The sequence below is a fragment of the Triticum urartu genome, chromosome 5 (genome assembly GCF_003073215.2).
Source record: "Triticum urartu cultivar G1812 chromosome 5, Tu2.1, whole genome shotgun sequence".
Lineage (NCBI taxonomy): Eukaryota > Viridiplantae > Streptophyta > Magnoliopsida > Poales > Poaceae > Triticum > Triticum urartu.
The window spans coordinates 256,177,980-256,190,553 of NC_053026.1; the positions used below are offsets into that span (position 1 = coordinate 256,177,980).

At 46.7% G+C, this 12,574-nt stretch overlaps 1 protein-coding gene across 1 annotated transcript; it reads right to left on the bottom strand.

The window, feature by feature from the left end:
- Positions 1-3,587: 3,587 nt before the first annotated feature.
- LOC125555866 (36.4 kDa proline-rich protein-like) lies at positions 3,588-6,761 on the bottom strand. The gene is made up of 3 exons (XM_048718682.1): positions 6,381-6,761; positions 5,155-5,226; positions 3,588-3,799 (listed from the first exon to the last, which is right to left on the bottom strand). The coding sequence occupies exons 1-3, from the start codon at positions 6,667-6,669 to the stop codon at positions 3,615-3,617; spliced, it is 546 nt and encodes a 181-aa protein (XP_048574639.1). The 5' UTR covers positions 6,670-6,761; the 3' UTR covers positions 3,588-3,614.
- Between the last annotated feature and the right edge of the window lie 5,813 nt (positions 6,762-12,574).

Below are 12,574 nucleotides of genomic sequence, written 5' to 3' on the forward strand. Positions count from 1 at the left end.
AACTCCAGGTGGTTAAACCGAATCACACAGAACAAGGGAGCAACTTGCTCTGATATCAATTTAAAGTGTGTTATATCGACTAGAGGGGGGGTGAATAGGCGATTTTTAAGAAAGTCTTCAAAACGTGGAAGTTATGAAGACAAACGATAGAGTTAAACCAATTACCCTACAGCGAAAGGTAGACTACACTAGGCAAGTCATAGTCAAGTATTCAATAGTGAAAGCACAATGACTAATAGCAGCAATGTAGTAAGGATCAGGTAGGAAGATATTGTGAAGCCACACAGAACATGCAGTCACTCAGTGAAGAAAAAAGATAGTGCGAACATACAATGACTTCACAAGGAGTAACAGTAAGTAAAGGGAAGGGAAGATGGAACCAGCGACTCGCTGAAGACAATGATTTGTTGGACCAGTTGCAGTTGCTGCGACAACTGTACGTCTGGTTAGGGCGGCTAGGTATTTAAACTTTAGGACACATAGTCCCGGACACCCAGTCCTGAACACGCAGCTTAGGACACCCAGTCCTCACCATATTCCCCTTGAGCTAAGGTCACACAGACCTCGCCCAATCACTCTAGTAAGTCTTCAAGGTAGACTCCCAAACCTTCACAGACTTCGCTCACCGGCAATCCACAATGTCTCTTGGATGCTCAGAACACGACGCCTAACTGGCTGGAGGATGCACAGTCCTCAAGTGTAATAAGTCTTCAGATCACACAGACAAGAAGACTTAAGTGATGCCCAATTCTCTTTGGCTCTGGGTGGTTAGGGCTTTATCCTCGCAAGGAATTCTCTCTCAAAGGCTTCGAGGTGGGTTGCTCTCAAACGACAAAAGCCGTATTCTCAATCTGAGCAGCCAACCGTTTATGGTTGTAGGGGGTGGGCTATTTATAGCCACTTGGCAACCTGACCTGATTTGTCCGAAATGACCCTGGGTCACTAAGGAACTAACACATGTTCCAACGGTCAGATTTCAAACTCACACGACAACTTTACTTGGGCTGCAAGCAAAGCTGACTTGTCCGACTCTGGACAAGATTCGCTCTCATAGTCTTCACTCGAAGACATAGGTTTTGGTTAGGCATCACTTCAGTCATTCTGACTGGTTCTGTTGGACCCCCTTAACAGTACGGTGGTTCCTATGACTCAACACAAAAGAAAAAGTACGAAAGATCTAAGTCTTCGAGCTCCATAGGATTCATGTGGTGTCTTCTCTTGTCATAGTCTTCAACGTGAATATCTTCATATACCACCTTTGACTTCAATGTCTTCATACATTTTTAGGGGTCATCTCTGGTAGCAAAACCGAATCAATGAGGGACTTCTACCTGTGTTATCCTGCAATTCTCACAAACACATTAGTCCCTCAACTAGGTTTGTTGTCAATACTCCAAAACCAACTAGGGGTGGCACTAGATGCACTTACAGAAAGGTTATGGGGACCAAGGGTATGACATTAACTCTAAATCAAGTTTGATGTTCAAGGAGAAATGATATGATGAGGAAGTTCGATGTAAGATTAGTTCATCATCGAAAATTGTGCTCCGAGAAGAAGGACCAGGTAGCACAATTAAAATTTAGCACGATAATGATATAGCCGATCAGGCTAGGAATGACTTAAAGGATTATTAAACTCATAAACAACGAAAATTACTTAGATTTAATGAATCAGATTACAGACTCGATTCACTATCGGTGTCCCTGAGTGTCTAGCAAGTCAGAACCTAGGGAAAAATTGGAATCGGTGAGAAATAATACTTGAAGAAGAACTCATAAGATGATATGGTTCTATGATTTTATCGAGATACCACGGGGTAATACTCGAAGGTAGAACATAATAGAGGTTGCAGAGGTGGATTGATCTACAGAAGACAAGTGCTTTAACTAGTCTGAGAAATGGAATCAACGAGAAAATATGATCGGAACCACGATTGCAAAGGATCAATTCACAAATACCAAATGGTAATATATCAAGGGAATAGTTATTATTACAAGGAGCTTCCATGATAGGATATACATCGTGTCCATGGGCATGAACACAAAGTTCAAGGTCCACTCCCACTTCTTCAATGTATAACCTTCCATTCACCTCTCGCTTTTTCGAATATGACATTAGTTGTTGAAAGTTTTACCTGGTGTAATACCAGATAAGTATGACCCGTGAAATCTTTCGGGTTCACACAGATTAAGGAAGGCATAGTTTCAACCCATCGGGGCATCGTAGAAACATATACCACAAACTTCAGGAGTAAATAACACAAGCTCAAAAGTAGAGCATGGTTGACAAAGAAGAGGATACAATTTACCAAAGGCATTCTGTATCCGAGGAAAGGCTCACAGGCTTATTGAATAAGAAGTACGCTGTCGGATAAAATCCAACAAAGGATCTGGTGGTCCACAAGGGATCTGACGTGAGCATCGGTACTCAACTAGAGGAAGAAGAATGCAAGGACAGATTATAGAAACAACTGACTAACTCAAAGCTCAAATGCAAAGGAATTATGATTTCCAAATCAAGGGATCAGAAGCAAACTCTCTGATTAAGGATGGATAAGTTGAATAGCCTTAGGGATACAATTGATGGCAATTTGATTGGTCGAGATCCAACTCATGTTTAAAATGCGTCTGAGCTAGAAGGATGAATTCTAGGATCTGATTGAGGATTGCGTGCATTCGCAACATATTGTATCAATGGGCTCAAAATGATAGTGTCAAAGGATGCCAATAAGATTACTACACTTATGGGATTAACTATAATGCAAGCAAGCAAGAATTTCAAGAGCAATAAGTTGCTGAGGATTTTCAGAAGATCAAATAGTATTTCGAAGACTTTGGTGAAACACATGAACAACTGGGGAGAAACAAATCCTCGGTGTGTGTGAGGATTAATTTGTAGGTGTATTCAGGTGACAAGGAACTGCAAGGCAGTAGGCACAAGGATTCTCGGAACAACAACGAGTATTTCAGGGTATCTTGTAATAACAAGAGCAACTAGGGACTAAGGTAGGAATGGCAAGTGCATGTAGTTATCTATAGGGGTTGGCGGTGGAAGGGAGTTGCAAACGCAATGAGCACAAGTTCTCGGGATAACATCAGAGAGTATCTTTTGAATCTTCTGGTGCAGCAGGCGATCATCTATAATAAGGGGCTCTCCGGAAGGAAGTAATTACGAGAACCTAGAGTTAGAGTTAGCAAAATCTTTTAACCCGAATAGAAGAGAGATCAGAGTCCCAGAGTATAGATGAGGAATAAAAGATCCTAATACCACCCAAGGGCGACGTGGGCCCGTAAGCCGCACAACCATGTTAGTAAAGGTTTGTTTCTCAATCACTAGACTCAACTTCGGCCAACGAGTGTGGAAGGGGGATTCCTACACGCAGTCGGCTCTGATACCAACTTGTGACACCCCCGATTCAATCGTACACTAATCATACACACAAATGTGTACGATCAAGATCAGGGACTCACGGGAAGATATCACAACACTACTCTAAAAATAAAATAAGTCATACAAGTACCATATTACAAGCCAGGGGCCTCGAGGGCTCCAATACAAGAGCTCAATCATAGAAGAGTCAGCGGAAGCAACAATATCTAAGTACATACATAAGTTAAACAAGTTTCCATAAGATGGCTAGCACAAACTGGGAGACAGATCGAAAGAGGCGCAGGCCTCCTGCCAGCGATCCTCCTAAACTACTCCTGGTTGTCGTCGGCGGTCTGCACGTAGTAGTGGGCACCTCCAGTGCAGTAGGAGTCGTCATCGGTGGCGTCTGGCTCCAGGGCGCTCCAGCATCTGGTTGCGACAACCAGATATAGAAAGGGGGAAAAAGGGGGAGAAAAGCAACCGTGAGTACTCATCCAAAGTACTCGCAAGCAAAGATCAAGACTACATATGCATTGGTATCAGTGAAATGGGTAGTATATGTAGACTGAACTACAGAATGCCAGAATAAGAGGGGGATAGCTAGTCCTATTGAAGACTACACTTCTGGTAGCCTCCATCTTGAAGCATATAGAAGAGAGCAAATTGCAAGTTCACCAAGTATCATCGTATAGCATAAACCTACCCGGCGATCCTCTCCTCATCACCCTATGAGAGAGCGATCACTGGGTTGTATCTGGCACTTGGAAGGGTTTGTTTTATTAAGTATTTGGTTCAAGTTGTCATAAGGCTAAGGTACAACTCCGGGTCATCCTTTTACTGAGGGACACGGCTATTCGAATAGATAAACTTCCTTGCAGGGTTGCACCACATTTCCCAACACGCTCGATCCCCTTTGGTCGGACACACTTTCCTGAGTCATGCCCGACCTCGGAAGATCAACATGTCGCAGCCCCACCTAGGCACAATAGAGAGGTCAGCACGCCGGTTTAAATCTTAAGCGCGTAGGGGTCTGGGCCCAGCGCCCATTGCACACCTGCATGTTGCGTACGTGGCCGGTGAGCAGACCTGACAACCTCCATTACAAAGGAAGTTGCGTTACACGGTCCAACCCGGAGCACGCCGCTCAGTCGCTGATGTCACGAAGGCTTCGGCTGATACCGCGACGTCGAGTGCCCATAACTGTTCCCGCGTAGTTGGTTAGTGTGTATAGGCCAGTGGCCAGACTCAGATCAAATACCTAGATCTCGTTAAGAGTGTTATTTGGAAGTAACCGCGGACGCCGACTAGGGCCAGGCCCACCTCTCTCCTAAGTGGTCTCAACCTGCCCTGTTGCTCTGCCACAAAGTAACAGTAGGGGGCCTTCGGGAACTCAGGCCCACCACTACCTGGATGGAGCCACCTGTCCTTTCAGCCCCCTCATCGGAATCACTTGCGGGTACTCTACGAGCCGAACCCGACTTTAGTCACATCATGTAATCTGGATAATATGTATGTATGTATGTATAAACCCGGGATCACTTCCCGAGTGATCACGGCCCAATAGTATAGCATGGAAGACAGACAAGAATGTAGGGCCACTGATGGAAAACTAGCATCCTATACTAGGCATTTAGGATTGCAGGTAAAGGTAACAACAGTAGCAACAATGATAGGCTATGCAACAGAATAGGAGCTATCGAATCAACAATAGTAGAAAACCTAATGCAAGAATAAGAGAGAACAGTGTGGGAGATATATGGTTGATCAAGGGGGGGGGGGCTTGCCTGGTTGCTCTGGCAAGAAGGGTTCGTCGTCGATGTAGTCGACCACAGGGGTACCAGCAACGGTCTCAAGGTCTACCGGAAATAAGTAACAGAGGGGGAACACAATAAATAACAGAGCAATCAAAGCATCACAAAGCATAACATGACAATACATGATGCTAGGGTGACCTAGCGCGGTACTAGGCGATGACGGCGAAGGGGGGAAACATCCGAGGAAGTATTCTCGGTGTTTGACGTTTTCGGGCTGATGAAATGGTGGTGGATTGTTACATGTTCGCTATGCTAGGGACGTGTGGCTGACAATCGGACCGCATATTCGGATTTGTCTCGTCCTTCTGAGCAAATTTCATGTACAAAGTATTTTCATCCGAGTTACGGGTTATTTAATATGAATTATCAAAGATTTAAAGAATTTCTGGATTTAATTTAATGTTTAAATCTGAATTAACAAGAATAGTGACTGATGACATCATTATGACATCACCGTGACATCAGCAGGTCAACTGACCTGTTGACCGGTCAATCCTGGCAGGTGGGACCCCCCTGTCATAGGCTGGACTAATTAACAGAAGATTAGGTTAACTAATTAATTTAATTATCTAGTGGGACCCATGGTCAGTGTCTAACTAATTAGTCATTTTAATTAACAGTTTAATTAACTTTCTAATTAACAATTTTATTTATTTTTATAACGTTTTAAATTGCGGGGCCCGCATGTCAGCGACACGGGCATGCCACGTCAGTGGTTGACCGGGTCAACTGGGCCCAATGGGTCCCAGTGGCAGTGGCACAAAGGCGGGGCCCGCAGCGCCAGGTTGTAGCCATGTAGGACACCGGCCACTGGAGCTCTCCGGCGAGTCCGAACGACGGCGACAACTCCGGCGAGCTCGGGTTTCTCGTACGGTGCACCAAATTGGGCGTTCTTTGGGTACATCGAACGTGCACGCGAGGCCGCGTCCGGTGGTGCGGTCCACGGCGGCTGGGAGAGGCCGGAATGGGCGCCGGCGATGACAACGGGCGGCGGGGCGATGCGGGTTCGGCAACAGTGAGGCGCAGGCGGGCGACGACGCGGCCGTGGCGGAGCAGGGGAACGGAGGGGGTGTAGGAGTCGGTGCCGTTAGCCATGGCGCCATGAGGCGGGCATGAGCAGCTGGCAGATGGGCGAGCGGTCGGGCGCGGCGAACAGGGACGAGCGAGAGAGAGGGGAGGTGGAGGTCGGGCCTCACTTGTGGCGCAGGGGAACGGGGCGACGAGGCTCGAGGACGAAAGCCCGAGGAGGAGGACGGAGACGACGAGGCGGCGGGGAGGACGCGTGATAGCGATGCCGACGGGGACGGTGCGGGAGCTGTCGTGGAGGAGGCGATGGTGGCGGGGCGTTGAACGGCACGGTCGGGGGAGAGTGGATGGGGCGCGAGGACGAGGGCGGCATCCCTTGGGCGCGGGCGTGCTCGCCGGCGCCGCGGGGAGCAAGGGCGGACCAGGTCGGGATGGAGGGGCGCCGATGGGGGAGGGCATCTCTGCGACAGTGGTGGCGGAGGCGGGCGCAGCGCCCCGATCCAGATCGGGTCGGGGGAGGAGACGTGGGAGCGAGAGAGAAGTGGGGGGAGGACGTGGGGCAGTAGCGGTGCTAGGCTTCCTAGGCGTGGGGTTAAGGGAATCAGGGGGGTCGGCTGTGCCGGCCTAGTCGGCGAGTCGACGGGGCCAAGAGGCCTAGTGGGGAAGGGGGCCTTTTGTCCTTCTTTTATTTTTTAGTTTAGTTACTGTTTTCTATTTTCTTTTATTTCTTCTTTTCTGGTTTATTAAAATTTTATATTTATGAAATACCCAAGTCGTACCTCAAATATTATTAATACTTATGACACTACCACAATTAACTTGGCACCTAATATAAAATAGTTTGTAATTGTTTGTTATTTTATAATCATTTAACTAATTGTTTTTGCTACTATTTTATCCATTTTTGAGTATTTACACATTTTATACAAGTGTGGTTTCTCCACCATTATTACTTAGGATTTATTTGTCCCACTTTGAACATTTTAGTTTTAATGTTTGTAAACTTTTGATGTTTGTCTTTATTTTAAAATAGGAATTTGAATTGTTTTGGAACCATTGTGAGATTAACAACAGTAATGAAGGTGACGTGGCATCATTACGAGAGGATTAGTGTATCTTAATTACCCGGGCATCACAACCCCAGCAGTCAACAGTGGGCTGGCGGCCTTCGGGCCACAGTGGCAGAGCGGGTGATGGCCAAAGTGGCCGGCAGTGGGGTGGCGGCCACGGCGGCCATCTCCAGCCTTCGGGCCGCGGTGGTGGAGCGGGCGATGGCCCTGGCTTTCGACGGTGGTGTGGCGGCAATGGCGGCCGACAACAGCTGCCGACGGGCACTGGTGGCGGAGGGTGTGGTGGGTGTTCCGTGCACACCCAACACGGACGCCACACACACTACACTACATCGGGTACTGCACCGCCGCCGCGGTGTAGCCTCCCAGCTGGAGCTGTCCTCTGATGACGACAGAGTGGCTGAGCGACGACGATGGACCGGTGCCATTGGTGAATGTGGGAGAAGCAGACGAGATAAGCTACGGGGATGGAGGGGAAAATGCGACGCAGGACTCGCCGGCCATGAGGGTTTTTATAGCTAGCCGGTAAGCATTGGGATTTTTGGGGATTTCACCAAGTCGGGCGGGAAGCTTGCACGGGAACCTGTGAGGTTGCGCGGGAACGGGCTCACCGACGATTCATTGGCACCACCGTTTGGCAAAAAGAACGCCGCCGCATGCTGCGCAAGCTTGCGCTGTAAGCCGTCTACAGCAGCGGGGTGACAAGACGTGCGAGAGGAGGACGAAAGGCCACGTACACATATAGTTAATAAAAAAATGTTTGCGATTTAATTACCTACTATATCACCATCCTGGTTTATAAGTATGATTTAACTAATAAAATACGAATGCATGTCGCCAAAAATTATATAGTTGGATTTGTATTTGAACATAGTTTCCAATTATATAATTTTTAAAACATGCATTAAAATTTTGTTGGTTAAATTTGAGGGAAAAGTATGGCAAGGAATATAAAGGAGACATAGACTAGATGGAGGTGGTACCACACGGCCGCTCTCTACACAGCGATGCAACTGTCGTCCAGCTTGTAGGCGACCATTTGCTGCGTGTTCAACTGCTCCATGCGTGTGGTTGCTTGCAGTTCAGGCGGCCACAACGCGCTCTGCTCACGTCCCGCCACGCGCGCTCTACTCTCATGTCCCTTCGGGTGCTCTGCCCTCATCCCTCCACGCGCGATGCCAGTGTTTTGGGCCGGTGCACGATCACGCACGTTCGTGTGCAAGCGGTTGCGCCGGGCGCGGCGCGATGATGCAGTTACCTTCTGCAAAAACTGCCATGCGGACGCGCCGAGAATCCACGTCGCCCGCCCCCCTTTTATTCCTGCAGCCATTTACCTTCATCTCTCGTCTCACACGTCACAATAAGCACACCAATGAGGACACATACAGAGAGGACATCCAGCGGTTCCAATGGCGCTCCCCGTGGCTCCAATGGCGCTCCCAGCGGCCGACGATGACAACGATGGGCAGTTCACCACGCATCACGTAGTGGACACCCACGTGAGGGGATGGCCCTCTTGGTGGTGTGCACGAACGATCCGGTCTCGGTGAAGAGCTCCATCCAAACTATGGAGCAGTTCCTTGCCAAGGACAAGTACCGAGTGGTCGGCTTCGACCTCGAGTACACCATCGGTCATGCCAGGCACGATAAGAAGGTTGTCGTCGCCCAGTTGTGCATGCGACATGACGTCCTCGTCTACCACTTCCACCTTGCCACAAGGCCTTGCAAGCGTTTCTCCAGGTTTATCAAGAGCTTCGACTACAGTTTCTCTACGATGGACACCACCAACAATCTAAATGCGCTCAAGGTTTCGGACTTGAAATGCCCAAATCTTGTCAACATCCAGCACCACTACAAGGTCTGGGGCACTGAAAAAAGCAAACTAAACTCCCTGGTTGACCTCGCCTCGGCCATCATCGACCCCTACTATGCGAAGATGAAGCAAGAGAGCAATAAGGATAAGAACGCCTGGCATAGTGTGTGGCATAAGAGACTGGATGGACAACATGTCAAGTACGCGGCCATGGACGCGTACACAAGCTACGAGATGTACAGGCAGATTGTTGACATGAGGAAATGTCTTCTTCCTGGCCCAGACGAGGGATCGAGCCACATAGCAGTGGCAGGAGCGTCACAAGAAGTAGATGACTAGACGATCGTTTCTCCTACTTTAGAATGCATGCAATTGTTTATTAAGGTGGGTGTGAATGATCTGTATCATCACTTATGTAATTGGATGTTTATTTCAGTTATATATATACATGTTAGTCTACTATAGACAGAGCAATTCACATGGCTTATTAGCAGCAATCGTGTGTGTTATTATTGGTCTTCGCACACATTTCAAATTACGGACCTGTTTGCCGCGTATCACACACATCTTGTTCAGTTAAACCGTTTCCATTGTGTTGCCTAATCACACACAGTTCATCCCAGTGAACCGTATGCTGTATATCGCACACGCCTTCATCTGGCTGCCCGTTTCTGTTGTGCCTCCTTATCACAAACAGTTCATTGAGCTGAATCGTATGCCTTGCATCGCATACGCAACTAAATTGTGAACCGTGTTTGATGCATCTGTCATCGCAAATGTTTTGCACCTTTTTTGACGGTTTTTTACACCACCGTTTGCGATTATGGCATCACACACAGTTTCGTTGAAGGGTCTCTGATTCGACTGTCGCGTTTGGACCATCCTGTAGTAGTGATCGCTCGTCCCCGACCGCCACTCATAAGGACGACAATCAATAATAAGTCATGCTCCAACTTCATAGCATAACGAGAGACTATATGTGCATGCTTCGGGAATCACAAACCTTTACACCAATATTCTTACTAACCACAACCATTTACTAGTACCTCCCCCATATTACCATCTCTATATCGCAAAACTATTGCAAGGAATGAAACATATCATATTCAGTGATCCATAAGTTTTATGTAGGATTTTATGACTAACCATGCAATTGACCAACTCCTGTTGACTCTCTAAATAGATATAAGTGAAGCATGCGAGTTTAAGTCTTTCTACAAAATACCATGCTCAAACAAGTATAAGTGAAGCAAAAGAGCATTCTACAAATGACGGTTTTCTATGTGAAGAGAAACAGGCAGTCCAAACTTCAAATGATATAAGTGAAGCACATGAAGCATTCTATAAAGCCAAACTCAAAAGATATAAGTGAAGTGCGATGAGAATTCTATAAATCAACCATGGACTATCTCATACCAGCATCGTGCATAAATGAAAAATGAAAAATAAACACAAAAGACGCTTCAAGATTTGCACATATCACATGAACGAAATGAATCCGAAAACATAATGATACTTGTTGAAGAAAGATGGGATGCCTTCCGGGGCATCCCCAAGCTTAGACGCCCGAGTCTCCTTGAATATTTACTTGGGGTGCCTTGGGCATCCCCAAGCTTGAGCTCTTGCCTCTCCTCCTTCATCAATTCCTTCTTCCATAGACTCCCGCAAAATATTAGTCTCTTCTTGGACAGCGGAGACTTTCTCAATAAATTCATCAACATCGGAATTGTATTTATAATTATCATAGCAATATTTAAGGAAAGCAAAATTTTCAGTTCTATAAACCGAATCATCAAAATCTTCATACTTTTCAAACAAATATTCACTTTCATAAGCACCCTTAAAAGCAATGAATTCTTCTATTCGTCCCACATCATAGTAATCATATATACCATTAGCATAGGAAGCTAATGTTTCATTATCATTAAATTTGCATGAAAAGGGAAGGTGTGGAGCATTTATCTAGAGCAACAAGTGAAATCATATCTCAAGCGTAAATCCCGAGCATACCAATGCAACATATAAATTTGATCCCATAAAAGTTTCCCTTTTTGAGTCAAGCGATAATCCCTAAAGTATTCACGTTGATCCAATATTACTCCCATTATCAAGTTGAATGGGGTTTTCTCAGGATTATCAAAGTAATGCATAATATTTTTCACATAACAAGCATCAAGGATTTTAGGAGGTTCCCCATCTCCATGAGTAGCAAGCACACCTATTTTTTTTGGTGTTTCGTGTTCCATATCCATAACTAAAGATAGAGAACAACATAGATCAGGAAATAAAAACTACTTAGTGATAAAGCAAACAAGCACACACAAGAATATTCACCCCATGCTATTGCTCCCCGGCAACAACGTGATACGTCCATTTTGCATCATGATTTTATATCGATATTTATTGCATTATGGGCTGTTATTACACATTATGTGTAACATCCCAAATTCTCAATTTGGAATTTTATACACTAGATCATATGCATATCATATTTTCTTGCATTTTGGTTGATCCTAGAAATTTCACGCAACTCAAGGACCCTCAGAGAGAGTTGGAGATTTCGTTATTTTCATATTTGAGAGTTTTCTTGAATTTTGAAAAATAGGATCATTTGATTTATTTATTTTATCTTCAATAAATTTTCCGGTGTCAAAATATATGAGAGAGGGAATAATATGACTTTCCCAAATTTAGGAAAAATGAAGATATAATAAATAGATCAATTTTGCTTTCCGGTGTTTATTTGCATTTTATTTGGATAGGGAAAAATGCGCGTTTTCGAAAATTGCATTTTAGGTCCGGAGAAAAGTTCATTTTGTTCGGCTCATTTTTAGGAGTCGGGGAAAATTTACTTTAGATTTTTCGGAGTTCGTTTAGATCCCTTTTTGTTTTTTTCTACGCGCTGAACCGTTTATAAAAAAAAAACTGGACCAAGGCCGGCCAGGCCAAGGCCCAGCCAGGCCAAAGGCCACCGCCCCAGGGAGCCGTGCGTGCGCTTGCCAGGCGTAAGGCCGCCGCCGCCTCGCCTCTTGCTCTAAACCAAATCCTAGTAGGACTTTTGTCCTATTTTCGTATATTCCTTTTCTAGTTCTAGATCTTTTCCTATTCCTATTCTAATTCCTTGTCCTCTACCCCAAGTAAACCCCTCCCCTCCCCAATATAAATACCCAAGCACCCCCCCCTCTAAACACATCAAATCAAAGCTCTCCTCCACACCGCGCCTTGCACCGCCGCCGCGCCGCATCACACCGCGCCATGCGTCACCGCCGCCGCGCCGCCTCACCCGCGCCGCCACCCCACACCCCGCGCCGCCGCCGCACCTCGCTGCCGCCGCCGCCACCTCACCCGCGCCGCCACCCCACACCCCGCGCCGCCGCCGCACCTTGCCGCCGCCGCCCCACACCCGCGCCGCCGCCGCACCTTGCCCACGCCGCCGCCCTACGCCGACGCCGCCGGAGCCCCGTTCACCGGAGACCTCGCC